The 27,597-nt window shown below is 42.5% G+C and overlaps 1 protein-coding gene across 2 annotated transcripts in view; it reads right to left on the reverse strand.

The window, feature by feature from the left end:
* Positions 1-856: 856 nt before the first annotated feature.
* STMN1 (stathmin 1) overlaps positions 857-27,597 on the reverse strand; it is a 37,150-nt gene continuing 10,409 nt past the window's right edge. Inside the window, exons 1-5 of one of the 2 annotated variants that reach the window (XM_089677571.1) lie at positions 22,675-22,786; positions 17,519-17,565; positions 2,258-2,430; positions 1,296-1,487; positions 857-1,224 (exon numbers count right to left, since the gene is read on the reverse strand). In XM_089677571.1, the coding sequence (XP_089533697.1) occupies positions 1,174-1,224; positions 1,296-1,487; positions 2,258-2,430; positions 17,519-17,565; positions 22,675-22,736 (525 nt within the window). In that variant the 5' untranslated portion in view covers positions 22,737-22,786 and the 3' untranslated portion in view covers positions 857-1,173. Of the gene's footprint in view, positions 1,225-1,295; positions 1,488-2,257; positions 2,431-17,518; positions 17,566-22,674; positions 22,787-27,597 lie in introns of those variants that run through there. The other variant, XM_089677572.1, reaches the window with a different exon arrangement.

Consider the following 27,597-nt stretch of genomic DNA (forward strand, 5'->3'; position numbering starts at 1 on the left):
AGTGGCGAAAATTAGGTACTACAGGCAGACACAGGATAGGGGGGAAAAGAAGAAAAAAAAAAAAAAAAAAAACCACACAGACACACACACACACACACCACTACTCCTGAAAGTCTACCCAGTCAACTATAGCAGACTCCTCCACAATCTCATCTCTATCAAACACTTACCCATTCCGCAACAGGCTTCTGAACTCAATCAGGGACCAACCTTCACCCATCACGGTGGGCCTTGTCCTACAGACCTTCCAGGACTGTGCCCTTTTTAAAAATGGGGGCCACTGCCTTGGACCCATATTGCAACCTGCCAGAAGCGCCTTTGTCAGATCAAACTGCACAGAGTTACAAAAAAACAAACAAAAAAAAAAAAACCCCCACAAAAGTCCATAAAGCGTTTTAGGCAAAACCCGAGGATTCTCCTCAGCCAAAATGGATGGTACGCAAGCCTCGCTGGATAAAAGCTTTTTGAATGGATCCGATTGAGGCCCTTGACTCAGAATTGTTCCGGCAGTCCCAGTATGCTTCAGAGCATATGAAGCACATGTTCAGTGAACATCCACCTTACAGACACTGGTGAAAAACCAAGTACTTCCTGTGTAGGAGGGGGTATTTGGGAAGGACTTCCTGTCTGATTGGTCAGCTAGTATCCATTCACCTAAAAAGGTGGAATAACCCACAGTCATAATTATGGCCTGCTCTGTGTCCTGTGATGTACGAGAAACCCCCCCCCCCCAAAAACCCATTCGCCTTTTGGTTACTTTCTAGGCATGTTGCATGAATTCAAATATTTTAATGCCCCATCACAACCAAATTTCATAAATGGCAAAATTGTTCAAGAATGTAAACTAATAAAGAAATTACGATTAACTGTTTTATTAAGACAAAACTATTGCAAGTCAGATACAGAGTACCATTCAAATTTAAGTGCAGTATGTAACAGTCTGAACACTGGTAGAACAGGACTAGAAAACCCCACACGAAAACTCTCCAGTACAATACAACAGTAATCAGCACGGTATGAAATCTGGATAAGTGAAAGGCTACAAGTCCACATTACCCAAGCAAACAGTGCAGAATGCCTGTCTACATAACAGCTGCTAAACATATACAGGAGGGGAGAACACTGATGGGATTAATTCTGCAATGCTGGGGCTGCATTCACAGACGGTAAAGTTCAGTCCTCCTCTTCTTTGCCTTTTCCCTTCCTGATTTCGCCTTTCTTCTCCTAGTAAAAAGAATTGGTCTCGGTTAACTTGAACGGCAGAGCAAAGATCCAAAATCTTACAATAAACCTACCATTTCTCGCAACCGTTCCAATTTTGCAGCTATCTGGGCATCTCGTTTTTCCTTGTTGGTCTCCATTTTAGTAGTTAATTTTTCTTCCGCCATTTTGCTGAAATTATTATTCTCTTCTTTAGCTTTCTGCAGAACTTCCTTCTCATGTTCTCTCTTCTCAGCAAGCTGCTTTAAGATTTCCGCTTCATGTAACTGGAGAAAAAAAAAAAAAAAAAAAAAAAAAAAAAAAAACCACAACCTTGTCAGGATCTGACCTCCCATTCTCCAGCTCTGAACATTACAGCTTCATCAAAAACCACTTTAACCTTTTACTAGATATCAAAGCAGGCACAGGTATGGTCATCTGTCACTTTGAATTAGAAAGCCAACGACAGTTTCAGACAAAATTCAAGTGCCCCAGACCACCCCATTTCCCCCTGCCACTATGTCACCAAGGCTGTGGCCTCAGGAGAATAAGCACAGTGTAATGGTTGTAAGCAACACTCCCAGAAGTGTCAAAATGATAAAAAGCACTTGAGTACTAAAGTACATTCTAAGATTAATCCCACAAAGTGTAATATGGTGAAAGGGTCAGCTTAAGCACTAGTGAGCATGGTGTATTACTTCGTGCTCTTATTTACACCTGTACAATATATAGAAACATCCTACTTGCTGTAGTCCTTTTGTTGCTTCGTTTAGAGTAAGCCTTAAAAGCCTAAATTAATTTCCTGGGGGTTAGGTAATGATTTGGTGCTTGCTAGGTGTCTGCTTTAAGAGCCAGTGACACATGTCTGCAGAGCAGTGCAATGCATAGCCTTGCAGCCTCAGAACAATTTGTAGCAAGGAGGCTGTAAGCCTTGTAAAAGACACCCCAATATGTTCAGCCCACAAACTAACCTTGGTGAAAGGATCCCCTTACTGCACAAAAAAAAAAAAAACCCCAAACTGACCCAAAAGTGCTTTGCATTGCTGCTACAACTCACCTTACGCCTCTCCTCTGCTGCTTCAAGCTTCTTTTGAATTTCTTCCAGTGAGCATTCCTTTTTCTTTGGCGAGGCAATTGAAAGGTCTGGAGCAGCATCAGTAGATCGAGGGCTCAGGAGAAGCTCAAATGCCTGGCCTGATGAACGCTTTTCCAGCTCTTTAACTTTAATGTCTAAGAAAAAAAAAAAAAAAAAAATCTGATATTTAAAGGCTCATTTAGACGTGCAAAGAGATTGGCCATTAATGCACCCAATGTGGTAAGATGCTCTAACAATGCACTTCTGGTGCATTTTGATGTAGTTGACGCAATAAAAAATGCTTGCCAGATATTCCCTTCAGTGTGGGGACCCTTACTTTTTAATAGATTTATAAACAATATAGGGTCTGGGATTATAAATATCATGTCAGGCTTTGCAGATGACACCAAGCTGTGCAGTGGAATAACATCCTTACAGGAGGTCTGCAAATTTCAAGCCAACCTCAAAGTACTGTTTAATTGGGCAACTATGAGACAAATGAGGTTTAATGTTAATAAATGTAAGGTTATGCACTTGGGGGCTAAGAATATGCATGCATCATACATACTAGGGGGGGTACAACTGGGGGAATCAATGGTGGAGAAGGATCTGGGGGTTCTGTTAGATCACAAGCTTAATAATGGCATGCAATGCCAAGCTCCGGTTTTAAAAACGAGCAAAATCCTCTTGTATTAAGAGGTATAGACTCCAGAGAGATTTTACGCCTGTACAAACCATTAGCAAGACCTCATCTGGAATATGCAGTTCAGTTTTGGGCACCAATTCACAAAAAGAACATTGGGGAACTGGAGAAAGTACAGAGAAGGGCAACTAAACTGATACGAGGCATGGAGGAGATCAGCTATGAGGAAAGATTAGATGAACCAAATTTATTCTCTTGAGAAGAGGAGATTAAGTGGGGATATGATCAACATGTATAAATACATCAGTGGTTCATATAGTGAACTCGGTGTACAGTTATTCACCCTGAAGTCATTACAGAGGACAAGGGGGCACTCTTTACGTCTGGAGGAAAAGAAATTTAACCAATTGAGCTCCAGAGGATTTACCCCCCTTAACCATTAGCTGCCCGGCCAATGGCCGTTTGGCGGCTTCAAAAGTGTCTCTGCACTCCGGGTGCACGCCATTTGGCGTGCTCCCGCACATGCGCAGTTTGCGCTAATGCAGAGCGGCGCAGCAGTGCGATCTGTCACCGGCCGTGTACCTCGGACACGGCCGATGACAGATCCGAGTACCGGCTCCCGTTGCTGGTACCATGTGACCTGCTGTGACCAATCACAGCAGGTCACATGACAGTTGTATACAATGGATGGCTTCATTCATGATGCCATCCATTGTATACTAGTGCCTAGCTGTGAATGGTCACAGCTAATCACATGCACATGTCATGTGATTAGCTGTGACCAAATCACAGCTAAGCACAAAAAAAAAAAAAAAAAAGCTGAATGAATCGATTTCATTCAGGTAAATGCTTGCTTATAGCAAAGTAATTCTTTGCTATAAGCAAATTGTGTAAAAAAAAAAGAATAAATAAAATACTGATCACTTCTCCAAAGTAGTACAATGTTACTATGGTAACATTGTACTACTTTGGTCATAGTAAAATATGAAAAAAAAAAATCTTAAAAAATGTAATAAAAAATTAAATATAATAAAAAAAAAAATATATATATATATATATATATATATATATATATATATATATATATATATTTTTTTTTTTTTTTTCCCATACTGTCACCAGTCAGTGTCCCTGTTCACCGCCATGCCAGTTATATGATGACACTGTACTGCACTGGTGACAGTATGTAAAAAAAAAAATAGTGAAAATAATGTTTTTAATTTTTTCATTTTCCGAAAAATTATGACAAAAAAACACAACTTCAAAAAACTCGCCATGCCTCTTATGAAGTACGTCGGACTGTCTACTCTGCAAAAAGGGGTCATTTGGGGATATCTATACTATTGACATTCTTGGACCTCAAGAAATTAGATTGGCTGTCAGTACTTCAGGACTGATCAATATTCAGATCTATACCATAGTTTGTGAACTCTATAACTTTCCTACAAACTAAATAATACATCCTATTTTGGGTTATTTTCACCAAAGACATGTAGCAGAATACATCTCGGCCTAAATTTATGAAGAACAATTATTTATTTGTAAACTTTTATAACAGAAACAAAGAAAAATGTGGGTTTTTTTTCAAAATTTTTGGTCTTTTTTTGTTAATTTAGCAAAAAATAAAAACCCCAGCGGTGCTTAAATACCACCAAAAGAAAGCTCTAGTTGTGTGAAGAAAATTATAAAATTTTAGTTTGGGTACAATGTTGTATGACCGCGCAATTGTCATTCAAATTGTGAGCGCTGAAACCTGAAAAATGGCCTGGGCAGGAAGGTGTAAAATTGCACGGTATTGAAACGGTTAATGACCAGGCCTCTTTTTGCTACTCGGCGCTGCACTAATTCAACTGATAATTGCACGGTCATGCAATGCTGCACCCAAACTAAATTTACGTCCTTTTTTTCACACAAATAGAGCTTTCTTTCGGTGTAATTTGATCATCTGTGCGCTTTTTATTTTTCACGCTATAAACGAAAAAAGGCCAAAAATTTTGAAGAAAAACAATATTTTTTACTTTCAGCTATAAAAAATATATAGTAAACTCAAAGTTGGTTATAAATTTAGGCCAAAATGTATTCTGCTACATGTTTTTGGTAAAAAAAATCCCAATAAGTGTATATTGATTGCTTTGTGTGGAAGTTATAGCGTCTACAAACTATGGTATAAATACTGCAATTTACGCCATTTTTCTGCTATACAGCGCTGCGCTAGTTTAACGGACAATTGCGCGGTCATGCAATACGGTACATAAATGAAATTTACATCCTTTTCCCCCCCCCACAAATTGAGCTTTCTTTTGGTGGTATTTGATCGCTTGTGCGGTTTTTATTTTTTGCACTTAAAAAAAAAAAAAAAAAAAGGCTGACAATTTTGAGGAAAAAAAAAAAAATAATATTTTAGACTTTTTGCTATAAAACATGTCCAGTAAAAAAAAAAAAAAAAAAATGCAAAAATCAAATTTAGTCATAAATTTCTGCCAAAATGCATTCTGCGACATGTCTTTGCTAAAACAAAAACCCAATACGTGTAAATTAATTGGTTTACGTGAAAGTTATAGCGTTTACAAATGGCGAGAAAGATACTGGGATTTTTAGTTTTTTTTTTTTATACTAATAATGGCGGCGACCAGCGACTTATGGCGGCGACCAGCGACTTATGGCGGGACTGCGGCGGACATTCTGACATTGGGGGTACTGACTTGGGGTCACTGACATACCCAAACACACTAATACAGTGATCAGTGCAAAAAAAAACAAAAAAAAAAAAAAACAAAAACACACACACTGACACTGTACTAATGGCAATGGGGAGGAAGGGGTTAACGTTATTTTGCAGGGAAGGGTTATAGGAGTGAGGGGAGTGTTTTACTAGGGGGCGGGGGTGTGTACTGGACGGGACAAGGCTGATCGAGAAAGAGAAACCGTTCTCTCGATCAGCTCATCCTCGAGCTGACAGGGAAGTGACAGACAGCACAGCTACTGCAGCTGTGCTGTCTGTCACTGTTTGCTGCCGATCGCTGGGACATAGCCGCTAAGGAACGGCTGTGACCCGGCGACTCACATCTGCAGCGGTGATCGGCGGGACAGATAGGGCGGCGACGCGCCCCCTATTTGTTTACAAAACACACGTTTTTCTACTATGCAGAGAGGTGAGCAAATTGAAATAATTTTAGGGGACCTTTCTATTCCCTATGATGACCATTACTGCGAAGTCATGTCTGCAGTCTCCAACCAACTCCTGAAGTAGAGCTCTAATAGGAACAGGTGGAAAAAACTATGCTTCCCTTAAGACAATTGTTCAATACAGGTTTATTTACAATCTAATTCCAGGATAAACCTAACCAGCCTTAAAAATGCCCTCCTCTTCCAACACCTTATGCTGACAAACCTGTCTAAGGAAGATTTATACACTTGTCTTTTTTCAGTCTGCTCCAGTCATGATTCAGCTCCCCAAGTCAGTCAGCAGCAACTTCAGTGGAGAGGAAGGAGTACCAGATGGGTCATAGGAGCCAATGGTGACATCCGCGTTCCAGGCTTTACCAGTCATTGTCAAGGTGTTAGGAGGGAGCATTTTTAAAGGCTACATAGGTTTATCCTTAATTCTGCTTCAAGTCACCACCCCTTTTGGCTCATCTGCATATAGATATACCAGAATATATATATATATATCTCTATCCCCAATCATGACTGACGGAAAGGATTATTTTATTTTTGTGTTTTGTTGAGCTCCACATGTATGACCAACAGTCAGACTGTCCACTCTTTGATGCTAGGAGGTCCTGTGCACCGCAGGGGGTGGAAAATGAGGTTGATCTCAACAGGGGACCCAGACAACATGGTGTCCTGTGGCTGTGAAGAGTCAGACGTGTCGGCATCGAGGGCTTGGTCAAATTGCAAGGGCCATATATTGTCCCTAAGGGGGGATAATGGGCGGAGTTTTGAGTGAGAATGGAGAGAGCAGCTCACGGCTGCAGGTTTTGTTGGGAGATGCATTGGACTGTGCTTTGTGCACTGCTGGGACTTGTGGTCCTGCATTGCCGGTGTGGTCTTGAAGCTGAGGCCAATACGCACAGCCCTCTGAAAACCCGTGAGGAGTTGGTGCCTATCTGCCTATACTTCCTCTGCTGAGGCTACTGCTGGCAGGCGAGTCCCTGAATTGCTACCCTGTGCTCTGCCTCTGTGTGCCCGGATGTAACCATTGCCTGCCAGCCTGCCCTTCTGCTGTGTGCCCCTGGACGTAACCCTTGCTATACCTATCAAACTCCCTCCAAATCACTCAAAAGCCTTGTGTGCCCAACTGCCCTCCACGTGTGTTCTGTCTCACCCACACCTCCGTCACAGCCTGGTCAGGCAGTGCACCGATCCCTCCCCTGAAACTGCCCATTTGGACTAAATTATTCTTGGACTTGACAAGTATGAGATTATATAGGACTATTGACTAGGGAATGGAAAGCCTCACATGCTGTGGATATTACATTTATTTGCCTGGTGACCACACTATATAGCATTTACTGTTGGGGTAAATCTTCATTTGATTTCTGTATAACCTTGAGAGTGGAACCTTGTTGGAAGCTCTCTTTTCCTACATCTCATCACCAATGGGACAATATTTGCTAGTGTGTTTAAGATGTTTGCTATGCCTCTCTTGGGTTGTTGAAATTATGTACATGTCAGAGGTGTTACCATTTGGTTCCTGCTGACATTTGGATATTGAATTTATTCAGTACTAGATGTATATAACCTTTATTTTTTTCAGCATTCAGCACATATGAAAGAGGACTCCTGATGGAAGTACAAAATATCACTACACTAAAACGTGCGACATCACAGATATCACTAAACCATGACATATGGAACTGCCTATGGAGGATAAATTTCAATGGTGAAATACTGAAAATGCACATGCAAGGATCCAGCACTGCTTTGCATATAGATGGAGTGTGGGGGTGATCTCTTGGGCAAGATTTTTTTTTTTTTTTTTTTTAATAGTGGGATTTGTGGTAATAAAAACATTTTGTATTGCATGCAGTCAAAATGATTATATATCTAAATATCTGGTTTTATTTACTAGAGATTCCACTTTCTATGCATACATGCTATATTTTGGGAGGTTTTAGATAGTATGTTTTGGATATACAGTATGTAGACTGATGAGCTTCCTGAAAGAACCAATATCCCAATTTCCTCTGCACCCATCTGGTTAAATAAAAATTTATCAAAATACCTATGCTGGGAAATGCTACAAAGTACCAAACATTTACAAGCCTTTTTTTATTAATCGTCCTTTCCAGACAGTCTAAATTTGTTTCCACTGTGCCCCAACCTCCCCTCACAAACACTAAGCAAAGGTTGAAACAAGAAGAAAAATTATTTTAGGCCTCATGCACACTGAGCAGCTAAAAAAACAAAACAAAAAAAAAAACTGAAGCTACAGTTTTCATAATCAAGTTGCTGAAAAGTAAAATTTTTGCATGAGTGTTCCCGCGTCTGGTGTTAATGAAATCCACTGGTCATGATTTTGGTCATTAGAATGCATTGTGTTTATGAACGCTTTTCACGGTTGAGATTTTTTATCCTCTCCTGAACGCACAAGCGATTTTTTTTTTTGCCAGTTTGTTCTTTTCAGTGCACTTTAAAAAATGTTTTCAGATCGCATGTAGAGTAAATTGCCATGTACTTCAATTACCCTAGCTCACACCAGTGTAGTCAGTTCCAGTAAACATAGGACAGTACATAAAACATAGGACAATGGTTTAAGTGTCAAAGGAAAACCCCCACAACAAACTCTGGAATGCATTGAAAACGCATTAAAAAAAAAAAAAAAAATACAAGCACACATCAGGATTACTTAACTTTTAGTGTTTAGAGTCTCCACCTCCAAGGAGGCGAGTGATACTTTGTAGGTTTTTTGTAAAAACGTGCAACTTAGCCTTGTCCAGTGCTTACTGCATTGGACATTATACCACCCTACAGGATTTGAATGATGTATAGCATAGGCCTTAATAAGTGGCAAAGCTCAATGTGGGATAGAAGCTATAGCAAGTCAGACAGCCTGTCTTTTCAAGGCTGGAGGACATACAGCATTTATCATTTTCCTCCTTAGCCTGACTGTCCCCCATATCATGGAAGTTCAGCATCACTTATGAACATTACCCAAGGCAGGAATGCCGCTCCTCCAGACTGCCATCCACCCATTTTGATATTTGCATAACTCCTCCCAAGGGCAAGTCCAAGTGCCTACATCGGGGCTGAGGGCTCTCGACTGGCATTAAGATAGGCCTTTATCAGAACCTTGCAGAAATCATTAGCATTGCCATCATACTCAATTCACAAAATTTTTTTTTGCGTTAATTTTTACCATGACTTGATCATTAATTTGCCTTTATTTCACCATAAACACCTGACTTCCGGAAGGTTTTACCCCCTTCAGGACCAGACTTTGCTATTCAGCACTGTGCTACTTTAACTGGCAACTGTGGTCATGCAACACTGTTCCCAAATGAAATGTATACATTTATAGGGCTCTTTTTAGTGGTACTTGATCACCACTGAATTTTTTTTTTTTTTTTATTAACCACTTGCCTACAGGGCACTTCTACCCCCTTCCTGCCCAGGCCAATTTTCAGCTTTCAGCACTGTCACACTTTGAATCACAATTGCGCGGTCATGCAGCACTGTACCTACAGTTGTGGCCAAAATTATTCAACCCCCACTGAAATTGAGTGTTTTGGCCAGTTTGACATTGCTTTTGATCATTCAGTCATCTTGCTTACATTTACATTAAAGAGGCACTTGTAGGTCAGACAAATATAACATAACAGTTATAATGAAATAACCACAAATGTCTTTTCTGTGCTCACAGCATTATCAGTTTTATTCAACCCCCAAGTGACATTCAATCTTAGTACTTAGTACAGCATCCTTTTACAGTTATAACAGCTTTTAAACGTGAAGCATAGCTTGACACAAGTGTCTTGCAGCGATCTACGGGTATCTTCGCCCATTCTTCATGGGCAAAGGCCTCCAGTTCAGTCACATTCTTAGGCTTGCGCACTGCAACTGCTTTCTTTAAGTCCCACCAGAGGTTCTCAATCGGATTTAAGTCTGGTGACTGCGATGGCCACTCCAAAATGTTCCAGCCTTTCCTCTGCAACCATGCTCTAGTGGACTTGGAGGTATGCTTGGGATCATTGTCCTGTTGAAAGGTCCAACGTCTCCCAAGCCTCAGGTGTGTGACGGACTGCATCACGTTTCCATCCAATATCTCCTGGTACTGAAGAGAATTCATGGTACCTTGCACACGCTGAAGCTTCCCTGTACCTGCAGAAGCAAAACAGCCCCAAAGCATGATTGACCCTCCACCATGCTTCACAGTAGGCAAGGTGTTCTTTTCATCATAGGCCTTGTTCTTCCTCCTCCAAACATAGCGTTGATCCATGGGCCCAAACAGTTCTAATTTTGTTTCATCAGTCCACAGAACACTATCCCACAACTTTTGTGGTTTGTCCACATGGCTTTTGGCATACTGCAGTCGACTCTTCTTATTCTTTGGAGACAGCAAGGGGGTACGCCTGGGAGTTCTGGCACGGAGGCCTTCATTACGCAGTGTGCGTCTTATTGTCTGGGCTGAAACTTCTGTACCCACATCTGACAAATCTTTTCTCAGTTCCTCAGCAGTCACACGGGGACTTCTCTCCACTCTACGCTTCAGGTAGCGCACAGCAGTCGAAGTCAGCATCTTCTTTCTGCCACGACCAGGTAGCGTTTCAACAGTGCCCTTTGCCTTGAATTTGCGAATGATGCTTCCTAAGGTGTCTCTTGGTATGTTTAACATCTTTGCAATCTTCTTATAGCCATTGCCCTTCCTGTGAAGAGAAATCACCTCTTCTCTTGTCTTCCTGGACCATTCTCTTGCCTTCACCATGTTTGTAACCACACCAGTAAATGTCTAGAAGGAGCTGAGTATCACAGTCATTTTAAAGCTGCCTAATTGGTGCTTATTATGCTTGATTGCTGCTCGGTGACATCCACAGGTGTTTTCAATACCTGATGGAAAGCACCTGTATGAACCTCTGTTCTTCAGAGTGGTAGTCTTTAAGGGGTTGAATAATTGTGGCAATGAAGAAACCACATAAGAACCATTTACTACTGTATTACATAAACAATTGATGTCATTTTAGTTGCATTTGGGTAGTTACAACGTCCTTGTAGGATTTGATTCTGAATACAATTCCAAATGTACACTATAGTCCCTAAACCCCTTTACAGCATTGGGGGTTGAATAATTTTGGCCACAACTGTATATGAAATTTTTATAATTTTTTGAGATGGAACAACTCTTTTGGTGGTATTTAATTACCTATGGTTTTTTATTTTTTGCTAAACAAACTAAAAATTTTGAAAAACTGATGGGGCTACACTGATCATTCGTGCCCTGATGATCAGTGTACACGTCCCCTCTGAGCAATGCCGATTAACGGCTCTCCTCTCCCCACGAGCTGTTACTTTAGTCCACAATTACATTATTATTATACAGTATTTATAAAGCGCCAATAGTTCGCTCAGCGCTGTACATTACAAAGGGGGACAGAACATGTGACAGAACAATACCAATACAATGTGATACACGAGGGGTTCGAGGGCCCTGCTCTTTCGAGCTTACAATCTAGGAGGGAGGGGGTGGTGGCACAGGAGGATATAGCTGTGGGGGATGGGGTGGTAGGAAGAGTGGAGGAGGTCGGCAAGTTAGCAGGGGGTGGGGTAGGCTTCCCTGAAGAGATGGGTTTTCAGGGTGCGCCTAAAGGAGAGAAGAGTAGGTGATAATCTGATGGGTTGGGGCAGGGAGTTCCAGAGGATGGGTGACACCCTGGAGAAGTCCTGGAGGCGGGCACGGGAGGAGGAGACCAGGGAACTAGAGAGAAGGAAGTCTTGTGAGGAGCGGAGTGTGCGTGCTGGGCGGTACTTGGATATTAGGTCAGTGATGTAGTTCGGGGCAGTATGGTGGACAGCTTTGTACGTCAGCGTTAGGATTTTGAATTTGATCCGTTGCGCAATCGGAAGCCAGTGGAGGGATTGGCAGAGGGGGGTGGCGGAGACAGAGCGGTTAGAAAGGTGAATGAGTCTGGCAGCCGTATTCAGGATGGACTGAAGCAGGGATAGCCAGCGGCGAGGCAGGCCAGTGAGGAGGGAGTTGCAGTAGTCGAGTCGCGATATGATGAGAGAGTGGATGAGCTGTTTAGTGGTTTCTGGGGTTAGGAACGTGCGTATTTTGGCGATGTTGCGGAGGTGGAGTCTGCACGAGTTTGTTAAAGATAGGACTTGGGGTTGAAAGGATAGGTTGGAGTCCAGAATGACACCCAGTACTCTGGCCTGCAGGGCAGGTTTGATGGTAGCGTTGTTGGATGTGATGGAGAAATCAATGGGGGGTGGTGTCCGGGCTGGGGGGAAGACAAGAAAGTCTTCGGTGAAAAACAGCTCAAAAGTGTTAAGGGGCATTAAGTTGGCTGTTTCCAATCCTGGGCTGGGCTGTGAATGGGAGGGGTGACAATCTGGGAGAAGCCAATTAGTTTGCAAGCACCTCTGGAAGGGTATTATAGGCGCTGAACACAACTGGTGGCAGTGATTGGGGCTGATCCTGCCAACTCTGCATTTTTGGCAAACATGTTACACTCATATTCAGGGTGTAACACAGGGCTCGAGAAAGCCCAGGAACCAGATCACCATGGCGACTAGAATTAGTGTCCGAGTGCCTGGTCTACGATAGCATTAATGTGTGGATTCAGCGGGGATGCACAAATTACATCCATGCAGCATTTTTTCCTTCAAATTTAGCCCCCCTGCAGGCAAGCAGCAATCTGGCAGCTCCAGCACATGCATATCAGTGGGTCCCGGCAAATGGTTCATGGCCAGAGTCTGCCAATCTGGGGAGGAAATTATAGGAGACTGCTCTGTGTTAATAAACACCACAGATCTCTCAGACAGCAGGGATGTGCAGGTATTCATCTTCCTGCAAAGCAGAGAATAAAAACCAGCACATCACTTAGTAAAAGCACCACACAGTAAACACTTTACACATTACTTGGCACAAAGTTAACCCTTTGATTGCCCCAGATGTCAACCCCATCCTACCCAATGTCAATACAGTGTGTGCATATCACTGAAATAGTGTCACTAGAGATGCCAGTGGCAGTGTCAGAATGCCTGCTGCACTAAGTGGGAACTAACAGTCCTGCTATAAGTAACTCATCGCTGCCATTAATAGCATTTAAAAAAAAAAAAAAACCCAAACACAATTTCCAACACACCATAGTTTGTAGACCAACTTTCACACAACCGATTCTTCTTCTTGGGATTTATTTTTTTACTACAGACATGTAGCACAATACATTTTGGTCTAAATGTATGAAAAAAAATTTATTTGATTTAATTCGTAGCAAGAAAAAAAAAAAAAAAAAAAAAAAAAAAGGATTGTGGCTCTACTATCTGGCTGCTCAACTGCAGCATTTCAGTGGGGCCTTTCTGGCAGAGGAGGGTGTCATTACTCAGCAGACTCCCTCTGCCTACTCTAATTTAGCGCACCAGGAATATCTAAAGTCTTCATATGGTTTTGCATGATAGTCATCTTTTCAGTCATCTAATAAGACATTTCACACTTACTAATCCAGGTGGTCTGGCTCAGGGTAAGAGCTCTCCAAGGAGTAGAGGGATTCACCGAATATAGCCCCATCTGGTACGAATCAAATTATGGGGAACTAGAACAACTTCAGTGTGCAGGGATGTGGAAGTGATATGGCATTACTCACCTAAAGCAGATCTTCAGAAATGGATCTCTCCTTTACTGTTCTATGTGCGGCATTCCGCCTCCCTTTCACACTGTAGTTTTCCCATCTTCTGCTCAGTCATGCTGTTCGAGTCCAGGGCTCTCTGACAAACTGGTCTATCCCCCACACCCATCTTTCGCTATGCTCAATCGGTAAAGGATACAAACTGCTTCATATCCAGATGCTATGACATGCTACTTTTATCATACCTAGGTGGTCACCCCTGTAAAGCTAAGGAACAATGGGAGCAGGATATAGGCCCTTTGGATGAGGAGTTGTGGGATAATGCATTGGAATCTGTCTTGCTTAGCTCCCTCAATACCAGTCAAAGGCTCTCACAGCTATACGTACTACTCTGTTCCCATTTCACACCTCTCACGATTCCATCGCATGGGTTTCCTCTCTGTACTAGATGTGCTATTGCTCAGGGGGACCTTATTCATCGTCTATGGCGATGTCGTAAACATCAGTACTGGACAGATATTGTTTCCACCATAAACGCAGTTTTCCCACATTACGGTTTCTATTGAAGCTACCCGCTGCATTTTGGGTATACTAGGCTATCTCCCGTTAACAGAATTCCAAAAGGCCGCAGTTAATAAGGACCTGTTTCAGGCTCGTAGGTCTATTCTCCAACATTGGAAGTCTGATTGAGCCCCCACTGAGAATGGCTCCACGTATGTGGGCAATACTCTCAGATTATAGAAAATAATTTTTCAGCACAGAGGCTGCCCAGGAAAATGTAGTAAACTAAACTATGGAGAGCCTGGTTAGCTGCTCCAGGCCTTGAGCCTACTGATTTGGTTATGGATAGGCGGTTTATTTATTTACAGGCATTGGTTTTCTTTGTGTCACATCAGTGCTTTGGAACACATTTCACTGACTTGTTTAAGATTTGCTTTTTTTAATCAAATAAACATAAATAAGTACAAACAGGAAAAAAAAACAAAAAAAAAAAAAACACTAACGTGGTTAAATACCGCCAAAAGGCAGCCATTTATGTAAGAAAAAAAAAAGTTGACAAACTTCATTTACATAGTGTTGCATGACCGTGTAATTACCATTTAAAGTGCAGAATAGCAAAACATGTTCTGGTCATGAAAGGGGTAAAACCTTTCAGAGGTCAGGTATTTAAATGTATTAAGTTATTATTAGGGATCCTAACAAGGTTAATAGGCAAAAGCTGAGAGGTATATCTGTAAACCCATGTCGTGCATCTGTAAAGATACACATCACGGCTACATTAGAGAAGGGGTTTTATGGTTTTAAAGAAAATAAATTATATTAATAAATACATTTAAACTTTTGGAGACCATGCTATTAGGTACTAGCATGTATTAAAACACAAACCTGTTTGGGAATTTTGCCTATTAACCAATTGCGTAGCTTCTGGAAACAGGGCATGTTAGGCCTTACACATTTATGAAATTAGCAGGTGCACTAGATGGGCAATAATGAGATGACCCTTAAAACAGGAATTGTTTTACAGGGAGGCCACTGACATTTTTTCCCCTGCACTCCTCTTTTCTGAGTTTTTCCACTAGCTTTGCATTTGGCTAGGATCAGTGTCACTACTGGTAGCATGAGGAGATACCTGGACCCTACAGAGGCTGCACAGGCAGTCCAACTCCTCCAGGATGGCACATCAATTTGAAATTCACATTACTGTTAATCTACAGACTAGCTGTGAACAGCTGTTCTTTTACTAATGAATGAAGCTTCAGGATGTATGTACACCAGGTCAGTGCACACTTGTATTTGGTTTTCAGTGCTGCTCAGCTTCCCTAAGCTTTTCATGTTGCAAATCTGCTGGACAGCCGACTATAAATGGTCAATCTATTTGAAGTCAAAGTGCAGTCAAAAATAGAAAAATCTGCACAATGTCCCTTGTGAGGATGTTTTATTGTTGGCTGCACCTAGGCTTTACCTACTTGCCCTCCTGAGGATTTACCCCACTTCCTGACCACACCAATGTTTGTGTTATGGTGCTGCATTACTTTAAGAATTGCGCGATCATGTAAACGTGAACCAAAATGAAATTTACATCTTTTCCCCACAAATTAAGCTTTTCTTTCTGTGGTATTTGATCTCCTGTTTATTTTTTGTGCAAAAAAAAAAATACATGTAAGTTAAATGGTTTACATGACAGTTTCAGCGTTTAGAAATGGTGGTATAGATACTGGAAGTTTTTTTGTTTTTTTTTTTAATTTTTACTAGTAATGGCGACAATCAGCAACATCTAGTGGGAGTGTGGCGGGCATTTGGACACTGTGGTAACCGACTGTCACAAACATCCCCAGTGACAGCAATACAGTGATCAGTGCTAAAAGAAAAAAGCAGGACACTGTAGCAAGTGGGCAGGAAAGGGTTAACTGGGTGCGGTTTTACTTGCATCTGTGCTTCACTGTAATCAGGCTGCTTTGCATGGCTGTGCTGCATGAGCTGACAAGAACTGTATTGTTTACATACAGTTATCCTCCCCCGAAGATGCTCATCATTCACCGGGTGCCAGCGAATAATCACTGACCAGGACCCGGTGATTGACAGCCATGAATGGCGGTGCAGGTAAGGTGTGTGCCCGCCCCTACCTGGAAATGCAAAATTACGTATACACACGATTTTGCACACCTGTGCCACCCTGTAGCAGTACATCTGCTATAGGGCGGTCGGGAAGCTGGTAAATCCTTGTCGCCGACAGTACGCAAATATGCGGCCTCTTGGCAGCTCGGCCTTGACGCCGAGAGGCCACAAATTTGTGTACCCAATGTAAACAAACCTATGCCAAAAGCGCTTCACAGAAAGGTCCTAATCACTACTTGCGATCAGGAGCTTTCTGATCATGACCCTAAACCCCATGGAGTGCTGGTTATATACAGATATGCTTGTTTTTCACCAGTATCTGGCGAGTGTATTTTGATGTAGTGTTAAAGCACTGAATGTCACATTGGTGAAGGAAGATGCCATAACTTCATTTATTGAGGATCATATGGAATATATATGGACTTTTGTGAATGGACTTTATGAGGGTTTATATAATTAATGATTTGTGCACATGCGCGGTTGTGGATTAATTTAATTAATATTTATTCAATTTGATTTTTTTAATCAATTTTTGAGGTGTGGGTTGCGCCATTTCTGTTTTTTATTTACTTATCACAAAGTGTGGTTATTAATTTAGTGGATATATAATAGCAGCACCTATTTTAATACCAACATTTATATACATAGGCGCAATGATTTAATCTGGATGGTGGTTGTGGTACATTCAGACACCATTTAAAGGTTGAATTATAAGGTTCAATATTCGTATTTGTTAGTGTGTACATTTCCTGTTGGAAATCTAAAAGATTACTTGAGTTTGCTACCGCTTACACTAATTTGTTCCATCATCCACACTGGATTCACATCACTAGGTCTCAGAAGTGCTCAATGGTGTCTTTGCATATGAGATTGTATTTCCCATTTGTGTGTGATACTTTTAAGGCAATTCATAGCTTGCCTGTGACATTTTATTGGCCAAAAAAAAAAAAAAAAAAAAAAAAAAAAAAAAAAAAAAAAAGGGAGGCCTCTTGACACATGCTTTCCTATCAACCATATATGCAAAACTTTTAGAAACTTCCTACATACTAGCTTACCCCCTCTAATGCAAGTCAGTAGAACCACATCAGTACCTTTATAAAACCCTATTGAAAACAATCAAATTTTTTTTTTTTTATATCTGCCACTTATTTAAAATTTCTCCAAGGTCCCACTTCAAAAAATAAAAAAGGGTCTTACCGCCATCAGCCATGACTGAAAACTTAAAGCGAGAAGCCACCCAGAAGCTGGAAGAAAGGAAAAAAACAAAAAAAAACAAAAAAGGTTAATTTAAGAGACCACAGGTCATTAACAGTTTATATTTGAGTGACTGCCAAAAGGGTTGTACAAATAACAGCATCTATTGTAGTGCTCAGATTCCACCAGCAAATCACTTCAACAAAAGTTTTCACCTTGATTATGTCCTGTATTAATTTATTAATACGCAATAAAAAAAAAAAACAAAAAAAAACACGATTTAAATGTAGCTACCAAAGTAAAACCAAGCTCTATGTGTGAAATCAGTTTCCATGAACAGCTTGCACAAACAGCTTTAAAACGACCCTGAAACTGCAAAGATCAATAAACCCAGCTGGTGGAGGCTACAATGTACTTTTCTGCAGCCTGTTCGTTGACCCGTTACTGTGGTTAATTACCCACTTCCATACATGTGAACACTAGCTCCTCCTGCCGACTTGTACAACACTGTACAGGACATACAAACTGATGGAAGGAGGGAGTATCTCACCCACAAAACATGAATACTTGCTGGTGATCAGCAACGTGGGAGCTACACAGGCCACAGGACAACAGTATATAGTCTTTTACAAGCTGGACTTGACCATGTAGTGAATTGGTAACTTTAAAACCATACAGGTATAAAGTACAGGCTACTAGAGGTACATGATGCACATTCCCACTAGACAGAGGCAACCCATCATGTTGATGGGCCAAAAGAAATGTGAGGGGCAAGACTTTGCAACAGGTTCCAAATACCTGGCTTTGAATGAGCTTTATCTTTCAGATCAGGCCAAATCCTTCATTTACAAGCAACAGATTCACATAAGGCTGCACTCAAATCTGAGCAGAGTTATTTTCAGGCACTCGGTCGATTTGAGCATTTTAGAAGCACATTTTGAATGTTTTACATGTGTATTCAAGCTTCAAGTGTGGTTTTTTTTTTTTGCCTGTGTCTCCACAATTGCTTTCCATTGGCTAAAACAAAAACTCTTGAAAAGTCACTCAACATGTTGGAGGTCTGTGGGGCCAAAACCACCCAAATTTGCGTCAACTTGTGTTTTGCATATTTTGGAGCACACAAACAAAAACACAGGCTCCATTCACATTCACATCTAGGAATATTACAACATTGGCAGAATCGCTGCAATTCTGCCCACAATCCAAAAATGCTCTGCAAACTTGACCAAATCGCACCACACTTATTCAGGTGCCATTCATTTTCAGGGGCACCTAACATGGTGCGATTCTGCCGAGGGACAAATCGGACAAACTGCATTGTGCAAAGCTTGCAGCTCAAAAAGAAGCTCCTGCTCCTTTTGGGCAACAAGCTTTGAATGATGCGGTTTTCAGCACTATTTATCACAGCAGAATTGAACCCACGTTTAGGTGCCACTGAAAATAAATGGCGCCTGAACAAGCATGGTGCGATTTGTCAGCTTTGCAGATGTTTTAGGATCGCAGGCAGATTTGCAGCAATCCTGCCTGTGACAATTGCGGCGTCAGACCCTTGCCCTTCTCACCAAACTCGACTGAAGGGCTAGCCTATCTAAAACCATGTCGTCATGTGCGTAACAATGCCGAGCTGCACCCTGCACAACGATTTTCCAGCTAACGGACCACAACCTGTGTACTTGCAGCCTGAGCGATTGTTACTGGGTCAGGTTAATTACGCAATTAACCCTTCACACTGCCACCACCTCCTTTTTGTACAGAGAAAGGAAACTTGGCAATAGTAGCAATACACTATGATGGTTAGATAATACTCTGTATACCACTGTCACCGCAGACAGGTTACACAGCGGGTTAAACACACATAGTAGCGTTCTTCAGCAGCATGAATTTGTGTTTGCATTAAAGAGCTTTAGAAACCGTTCACTTTCAGAAAGTGAAATTTATTACTAAAAAAGGTGCAATAAAAACTTACAGAAAAAAGATGTAACACATTATATGCATATATATATACACATATATACATATATACATATACACATATATATATACACATATATATATATATATATACATACATATATACACATATATACATACATATATACACATATATACACATATATACACATATATACACATATATACACATATATACACACACACACACCCCAATAGCACAGCAAAGAGAAAACAGAAGGGAGTTTAAAGGGTTAAAGTACTTACCAATTAGCCTTGGTTTAAGCAGTTTTAAGTATTATGAGCTCAAAAAGGATTTCTGGTCTCTTACTCAGTTTCGATGTTAAACAGGAGACCTTTTTCCTCTCACACACACTCCAAGCATAACAGTCCTTTTCTAGGATCTCCACAGGGTGTCTCCTTACAACAGAGAACCAATGGTCTCCTTTTGGGGAGGGAGGTGTAGGTGGAGACCCAAGCTAGAACAAATATCCCTCAGCTTATTTTAGGATTCATAACTTATTCTAGGGGCATTTGCCGGCCTGGTAACTAGTATATTAATACTCAGCCGCATCTGCGGAAACATGTTATATACACTTGAATGGTTCAGGAGATATACTTTCCTGCCCTCCTATATATTCCAGCTAGGGAATATAATATATTCCAGCTAGGGAATATAATATATCAATCGGTTTGTATTAACTTAACCAATCTGACGATATGCCTGGTTTTTATGCAAGTCTCTCATATTTCAAGATATGAAATCATAGGGGGAAAATGGATTTTGAATGTGGTGTCTAGTTTATTACTTCTCTGGAATGTCTTTGAACTCAGTGAAGGGCTTGGTTTACGCTTTTACGATATACCAGATTGCAGTTTCTTAGACAGCTAGGCCCCAGCTCCCTTGGGGGTTTTACAGCTAGCAGCCCGCTGCTGTGCTTTGGCTGCCTGTGACCTCTGCCAACACACACCGACCACATGTCACTCATCAGAGAGGGAGGGGGGGGTGATCAAAGGAGGGGGAGAAGGTTGGAGCAAAATGGTTGAACCGCGTCCATCTGTGTGTACGCTTGCTACACTGCCCACCATACAAAAGGCCTAGATATGAACAGAGCCTCAGGTGTGAATGTGTCTTTAAACCTACAGCATATTTAAAATTTTTGCTCTAGACAGAAGGGAACATTTATCAAGAAAAGACTAGCAGATTCTCATTTAGCAAAAAATTTGTATTTGAGACGACTGTGTCTCGAAATAAGGGTGGCCAATAGGCACAGGTCCGCAATCAACTTAGCGGAGACAGAATTTCAAGTCAAACAAACTTACAACTAGCAAGTGGTCTGGGTAGGTTTCATCCTGTCAAAGTGCTACTTTAGAGCAGCAAAAAAGGAATTTATGAAAGAAGCTGACCCAAATACTAAAACACTGTTTTGCTAAAGAATTAGTTCACCTTTTCTCAAAAAAATATGTACTCCCTAAACACCATTACTGTACATAGTCCTAACTAAACAGCTTTAAAAACATTTTATGTTATTTCAATTAGCACATTCCATTTTAACAATGAATGAAGCCTGCCCTTGCCTGGTTACTTCTAGGAGAGCAGTTTGGACAACAGCCACCTAGCAGTAAAGGAGCTAGCTGCATCCTTCCCCATCACAGCCACCAAGTCCATGGTGATAGAAAATGTGCACTGCACAGCATGGCACGGGTCAGAATGGCTGCTCCTAGAAAAGACAGGACGGAGCTTGGAAAACTGTTGGAGGTTTGAAGGCAAGCTTCAATCATAACAAAAAAGGCCCACAGGTATAAAAATTGCATTACGCATTCAAGCTAATCAAGCAACAGTTATGTAAATAATGGTATTTGGGGAGTGTCACGTTTTGCCCGCTGTTCACTCCCCCCTCCCTCCCTGCATCCTCTCATTCTGCACATAGCCTTTGAAGCAGGCTGTGCAGGATGGGGGGAGGGGACCACTGTGGCAAGGATCACAGCCCCCCAGCAATCTAGCCGGAGGAGCTGTGACCCCCCCCCCCAGGGGACCCCAGGGGGAGGGCAGGGAGGTCTCCGCGCACCCTAGGTGGGCGCAGCACGGGCACAGCTTTCCACGCTCACCAGTGACAAAGGCCGCGCTCATAAGAGCGGCAACGCGTCATTGGGCCGGCCATTGCTGAGGCAACCCGGAAGCGTCCTGCCGGCTTTAAAAGGCCTGCGCGGGACCAGGCCGGTCTCTCTTCCTAGCGTGCGCCTGCGGCCTGCCGCTGCTAGACTCGCAAGCCGCTGGGAGGTCCGGGCCTCCGCAGCCATCCCCACTGAGCACTCTGCAGGAGAGCCCCTCCTCCCCCAAAAGGTCAGAACCATTACCCGCTGCCACTCTGCCAATACTCCAGGGCTGTGAGGGTCCCTGGAAAGCTGACCGTTGTGAGGGCCCCTGCCTGCTGCTGTCCCGGGAAAGCTGACCGCTGTGAGGGCCCCTGGCTGCTGATCGCTTTGTCCCTGGAAAGCTGAGCCCTGCGAGGATCTCGGTCCGCTGACGTCCCTGGAAAGCTGATCGCTGTGAGGGCCGCTGTCCGGTGCCGAGTGTCCCTGGAAGCTGTCCATTGCTGAGTGCCCTCACAAGCCGCCTGCTGCTGAGTGTCTGCAAGCCACCCTTGTCATGAACTGCCCCTATTGTGCGCTCAGACTACCCTTGTTTGAACTGCCCCAAGGCGTGCCCAGAGTATAGCTACTTGGACTGCCCCAGAGTGCTTGAGCCATCGCTACCAGGTGAGTCCCCGTGAGCCTGATGTTGTCCCTAGAGAGCTGTGTGGGGGTTGTGCTGAGGTCAGGCCCCATAGCCAAGATCCCGTTGAGCCCGCTTACCGTGAGTGTCCCTACAAGCCACATGTTGGAGTGCCAAGAGCTGCCCCGCTTGAGTGTCTTCCATAGTTCAATAAAGCTTTGTGTGTTTACCATCTTTGGGTGTTCTGTCCTGCCTACGCTTCCGTCACAGGGAGTAAATAGGGTATTTTTTCATTAAAAAAAAAAAATGCTTTAATGTTTGACAATAAGCATCCCTAAAGGTCTCTCTAAAGATTCCAGAATCTCTTGATATCAGCCTTTGTTATCCCTTATACAGCAGAACACAGACCAGACAGGCTAAGGCACCTCAAGCAGCTAATCTATTGTGTGTTACTTTTGATGGGACAACAGCACAGGAAAACGCAGTTATTTACCTGTCAACTGTATTTCCAGCAATCTTCCAGGACAGTGATAGGCCCCTCCTACCAGGAAACATGATCCACTTTACTTAAATAGCCTCTCCATCCTTGGGGTTCTCAGTATAGGAATACTAGGTCTAGGCTAAAGCATAAATATAACATTAGGAACAACATATGTTTAGACCATTGTATGACAGAACACCAGCTCATAATTATACACCGAGAAGGAACTACGCTGTCCTGGAAGATTCCTGAAAATACAGTTAAGTAAATAACTGCATTTTCCCCAAGTCACCTTCCAGGACACCTTCACATGAAAGGATTGAATAGGAATACGTACATTACGGTGGGTCTGCTACTTGCAAGATCTTCCTGCCAAATTCTTGTTGCCTGTTGGCGATCAGGTCTAACCGGTAGTGCCTGGCAAATGTGCTGAAGCTGGGCCATGTTGCACCCTTGCAGATCTGTCTGGGGGAGGCTCAAGCTTTCTCTGCCCACATAGCTGTGGTAGCCCTAGCTGAAGGTGCTTTCAGGCCAGATGGTGGCGTTAGTGCCACGGTTTTGTATCCTCCTGAAATAGGATTCCTTTAGCCACCTTGCAATGGTGTCTTTAGAACACGACTGTCAAACTGGTGGCCCTCCAGCTGTTGCCAAATGTTAAGTCCCATGAGGCATTGCAACAGACTGGATTGGGAAGCAGTATCCCCCTGCCAAGACTTCAGACAAATTGCTCTCCTTGCTGAGTTTATGAGCGCAGTTGATCTTGCTGTATATTTAAATTTCAGCGTCCGCACATGTCCTGGCGCCTGAAGTGATGCTCCCATTGGTATCCTCTGGCTCTGGCGTCCGGACATGGCATCACCTCCCCCAGCTGCATCAATCTGAAGATGTCAGCGTCCAGCAGCCAAGGAAGGTATGGTGCTAGCCCCACAGGATTGTGGCTCCCTGGTCTCTAGGTCAGCATGCAGGCTCCCCCTCGTGAGCCTGTCCAGGACCATTAGCACAAAAAGGGGTGCTCTTTCTTAATTCTGCCCTCTCCTAAAAGTGCCAAGGGAACCCTGAATGGTTCCAACCCACAAGGCCCCTGCCTTGCTTGGTGAGGTGTAGCCTCATACAGGAGGCCTCTGTACCCCGCCAGACAGCCTGAGTAAAACAGGTGTAGTGTCAGTCTTGGCCTGAAGGAACTAATACTGAGGACCCCAGGGATGGACAGGCTATTAAAGAGGATCACGTGTTTCCTGGTAGGAGGTGCCCATTTCATGTGAAGCTGCCCTGGAAGATGACTTGGGAAATGGAGTTGATATATCCTGTTGCAGTTCTTCCCTGCTCAACCAGAATAAACTAGCGCTGTATTCCTTTCTTACCCAGAAACCTTTGTCACCTTCATTGCTGAGCTTTCTGGCAGAGGATATGAACTAAAACAGCTTCTGAACAGATAAGACAATCAATACGTGTATATACACAGTATAGTGTGGTTTTCAATGCATTTCAGGTCTGGTTTAAACCAATGCAGTTTGCGTTGTCAGTTTTTGATGAGTTTACATTTTGCCAACTTGTCACAGGGCAGAATAAAAACGCATCAAAAATGCAACACGTGCGTTTTTGATGCATTTCAGGCCTGGTTCACACCAGTGCAGTTTGTGTTTTGTCCGTTTTGCATGCACGGTTTTGACACCTTTACTGAAGTTTTTTTTTTATTTTACCAACTTGTTGCTAGGTAAATTAAAAACGCAAACTGCCTCAAAAACGTGTGGTTTTTTTCTGCATTTTAGGAATGGTTCACACCAATGCAGTTTACGTTTTATCGGTTTTGCATTAACGTTTGACACATTTTTGGGAGTTTTTTGGGAGTTTTTTTTTTTTTAGTGGTTTTGTTTGGCCAATTTATTGCTGGGCAGATTAAAAATGCATGAAAACTTCAATGGAGATGCCGCAGAAAATGCATGTAGTGAAGTCTTTTGAACCAAACAACGCAATGCGTTTAAAAAAGTCCCCGATCCTTTCCAAAAATGCAACAGCTCAAAAATAAATATGCCTGTCCCATAGGAAACCATGTTAAAATGGACTGTAGTGCGTTTCTGCAAAAAGCCCAAAAAAAGTATTGATTTAAACGAGGCCTCAACGGGGAAGTGCATTTTTTTTTTTTTTTTTTTAACTTGCCAAATGTGGCGAGCAGGATTTTTAACACCACAACGGACCAGTGTGAAGACACACTGAATTAAGGTACGCATAAATAAAATTCATATTCATTTAAATTAAAATTTTTAATACAATTCTATGTAAAAAATACTGAATTTTCAGTTCAAGAATTTTAATTCTGGTGCACACCATATGACTGTTGTAGCGGTAGTCAGGGACAATGGTGACCGCATTAAAAAAAAAAAAAAAAATTACCATTTTAGATTTCTCTTTTTTTTTTTTTTTTTACATACTGTGACCAGATCAGTACAGCGTTACCATAGTGACCCTGTACTACTCTAGGACAGCGAGCAGCACTTTAAAGCACGTACTATAATTGCCAATAACAGTGATGATCACTATTATAAGCAATAATTTTTAATGAATGGCATCCATTCATCCAGGGTGCACTATTGTGAAGCTATGATGGCCACAGCTATCACATGGTGCATATGCACTAACTGGCCCCATCTGTACCATGTAATCAGACCAATCACATAAATCAATAGTACACAATAAATGGCTATGAATGAATGCCATATATTGTGTACAACTGTCATGTGACCTGCTGTGATTGATCACAGCTGTCACATGGTACCATCAGCAGCCCAGTACAATGATTTATCTGGTGGACACAGCGGGCGACAGATTGCGCTGCACCACGGCCCCTTAGGTGCGATCCTGGGGAGGGCATCATGACGTCCACCCAGGATGGGAGAGCTCCTGCTTGGCAACATAGCTTGGCAATAGGATGGGCAGAAAAAAAGATAAAGGGGAACTAAACCCATTGATTTAACGGTTTCCAAAAACTGTTGCATTGAAACATTCAACCGTCAAGCCATCAAATCTGATCACATGTACAGCATATTGGCAACTGCAGATGAAACAAAGGCCAAGAGGCAAAATGTATTACATTGCAGCTCACCAATTCTTAGATATGGTGGTTGCATTAGTTTTCTTTTAGGCTTTTCCTTTTATCATCTGTTGATCTGGCCAGTAATTGCCAGATTTCAGCTTCCTTTAACCACTTGCCTACTGGGCACTTTTACCCCCCTTCCTGCCCAGGCCAATTTTCAACTTTCAACACTGTTGCACTTTGAATGACGGGTCATGCAACACTGCACTCAAAAAAAATGTTATCTTTTTTTTTTTTAGAGAGCTTTTTGGTGGCATTTAATCACCTATGGTTTTTTTTTTTTTGCTAAAACTAAGACATTTTGAAAAAAAAACAAAAAAAACACAAACCTGCTTGTGTGTCAGTTATAAAATTTTGTAAATACATTTTTCTCCTTCACTGTGCGCTAATGAAGCTGCATCGATGGGCACTGACAGGCTGCACTGACTGGCAGCTCTGATGGGCACCGATATGCAACATTGATTGGGCTACACTAATCATCAGTTTAGATATCTGCTCTGAGGAATGCCAATTAACGGCTCTCACATGCCGTCAGTGTGACAAGGACTGCGGATCCTTGTTTACATGCGATCAGCTGCGATTGGACACAGCTGATCACATGACAGAGCTGACTTAATCGGCTCTTTAGTGTGATCGGTGATCCGCTGTGTCCCAGGGACACAGAACACCGCTGATTGCCACACCGCTTCCCCCCCTGGAGGCACACATACGCAGTTAAGAGTGGGAGGACGTTCTATGAAGTCCTCCCAGAACAAGAGAGCAGCTGCCCACCCGTCATTTCCTTATATAGGCGGTTAAACACACCAATCTGACAAGCAAAAATGGCAGTTCGGGTCTACTCACATCTGTCTTGCTGCACAGAAACGCACCTTGCAGACACATCAAAAGTGAATGTAAAATAGTTATTTACATGTCATGTAATGATTTACATTTGTGCACTTTCTGAAAAGTCTTGCTAGCTGCATCTTCAGTGCATTTTCTGAACACACTTTCCATTGTAGTCAATGGTAGCGCACCAAAAACACAACAGTCATTTGCCGCCCTGCCACTGTAGAAATACGGCGGCACAGGCAGGCAAAACCACGTTTTAAAAACGTGTGTTTTGTAAACAGGTAAAGGGCGCGCACGAGGCGCGCCGCCGCCCTGCTTGTCCCGCCGATCACAGCTGCAGATGTCGGTCGTCGGGTCACAGCCGGTCCTTACCGGCTATGACCCGGCGATTGGCGGCAGTCAGTGACAGAGCACAGCTGCAGTAGCTGTGCTATCTGTCACTTCTCTGACAGCTCGAGAACTCGCTGACCGGGACAGAAGAGTTTCCCTCTCCCGATCACCTGTGTTCCCTTCAGTACACACCCCCGCCCCCTAGTAATACACTCCCCCTCACTCAGATAACCCTTCCCTGCAAAATAAAGTTAACCCCTTCCTCCCCAGTGCCTTTATTACAGTGTCAGTGTTTTCTTTTTTGCACTGATCACTGTATTGGTGTCACTGGGGATGTCAGTGACCCCAAGTCAGTACCCCCCAATGTCAGAATGTCCGCCGCAGTCCCGCCATAAGTTGCTGATCGCCGCCATATGTCGCTGATCGCCACCATTATTAGTATAAAAGAAAAAATTAAAAATCCCAGTATCTTTCCCGCCATTTGTAAACGCTATAACTTTCACGTAAACCAATTAATTTACATGTATTGGGTTTTTTTTTTTTTTACCAAAGACATGTCGCAGAATGCATTTTGGCAGAAATTTATGACTAAATTTGATTTTTACTGGACATGTTTTATAGCAAAAAGTCCAAAGTATTGTTTTTTTTTCCCTCAAAATTGTCAACTTTTTTTTTTTTTTAAT

The sequence above is a fragment of the Staurois parvus genome, unplaced genomic scaffold, assembly GCF_062004578.1.
Source record: "Staurois parvus isolate SC_StPar_1 unplaced genomic scaffold, SC_StPar_1.0 ptg000188l, whole genome shotgun sequence".
Lineage (NCBI taxonomy): Eukaryota > Metazoa > Chordata > Amphibia > Anura > Ranidae > Staurois > Staurois parvus.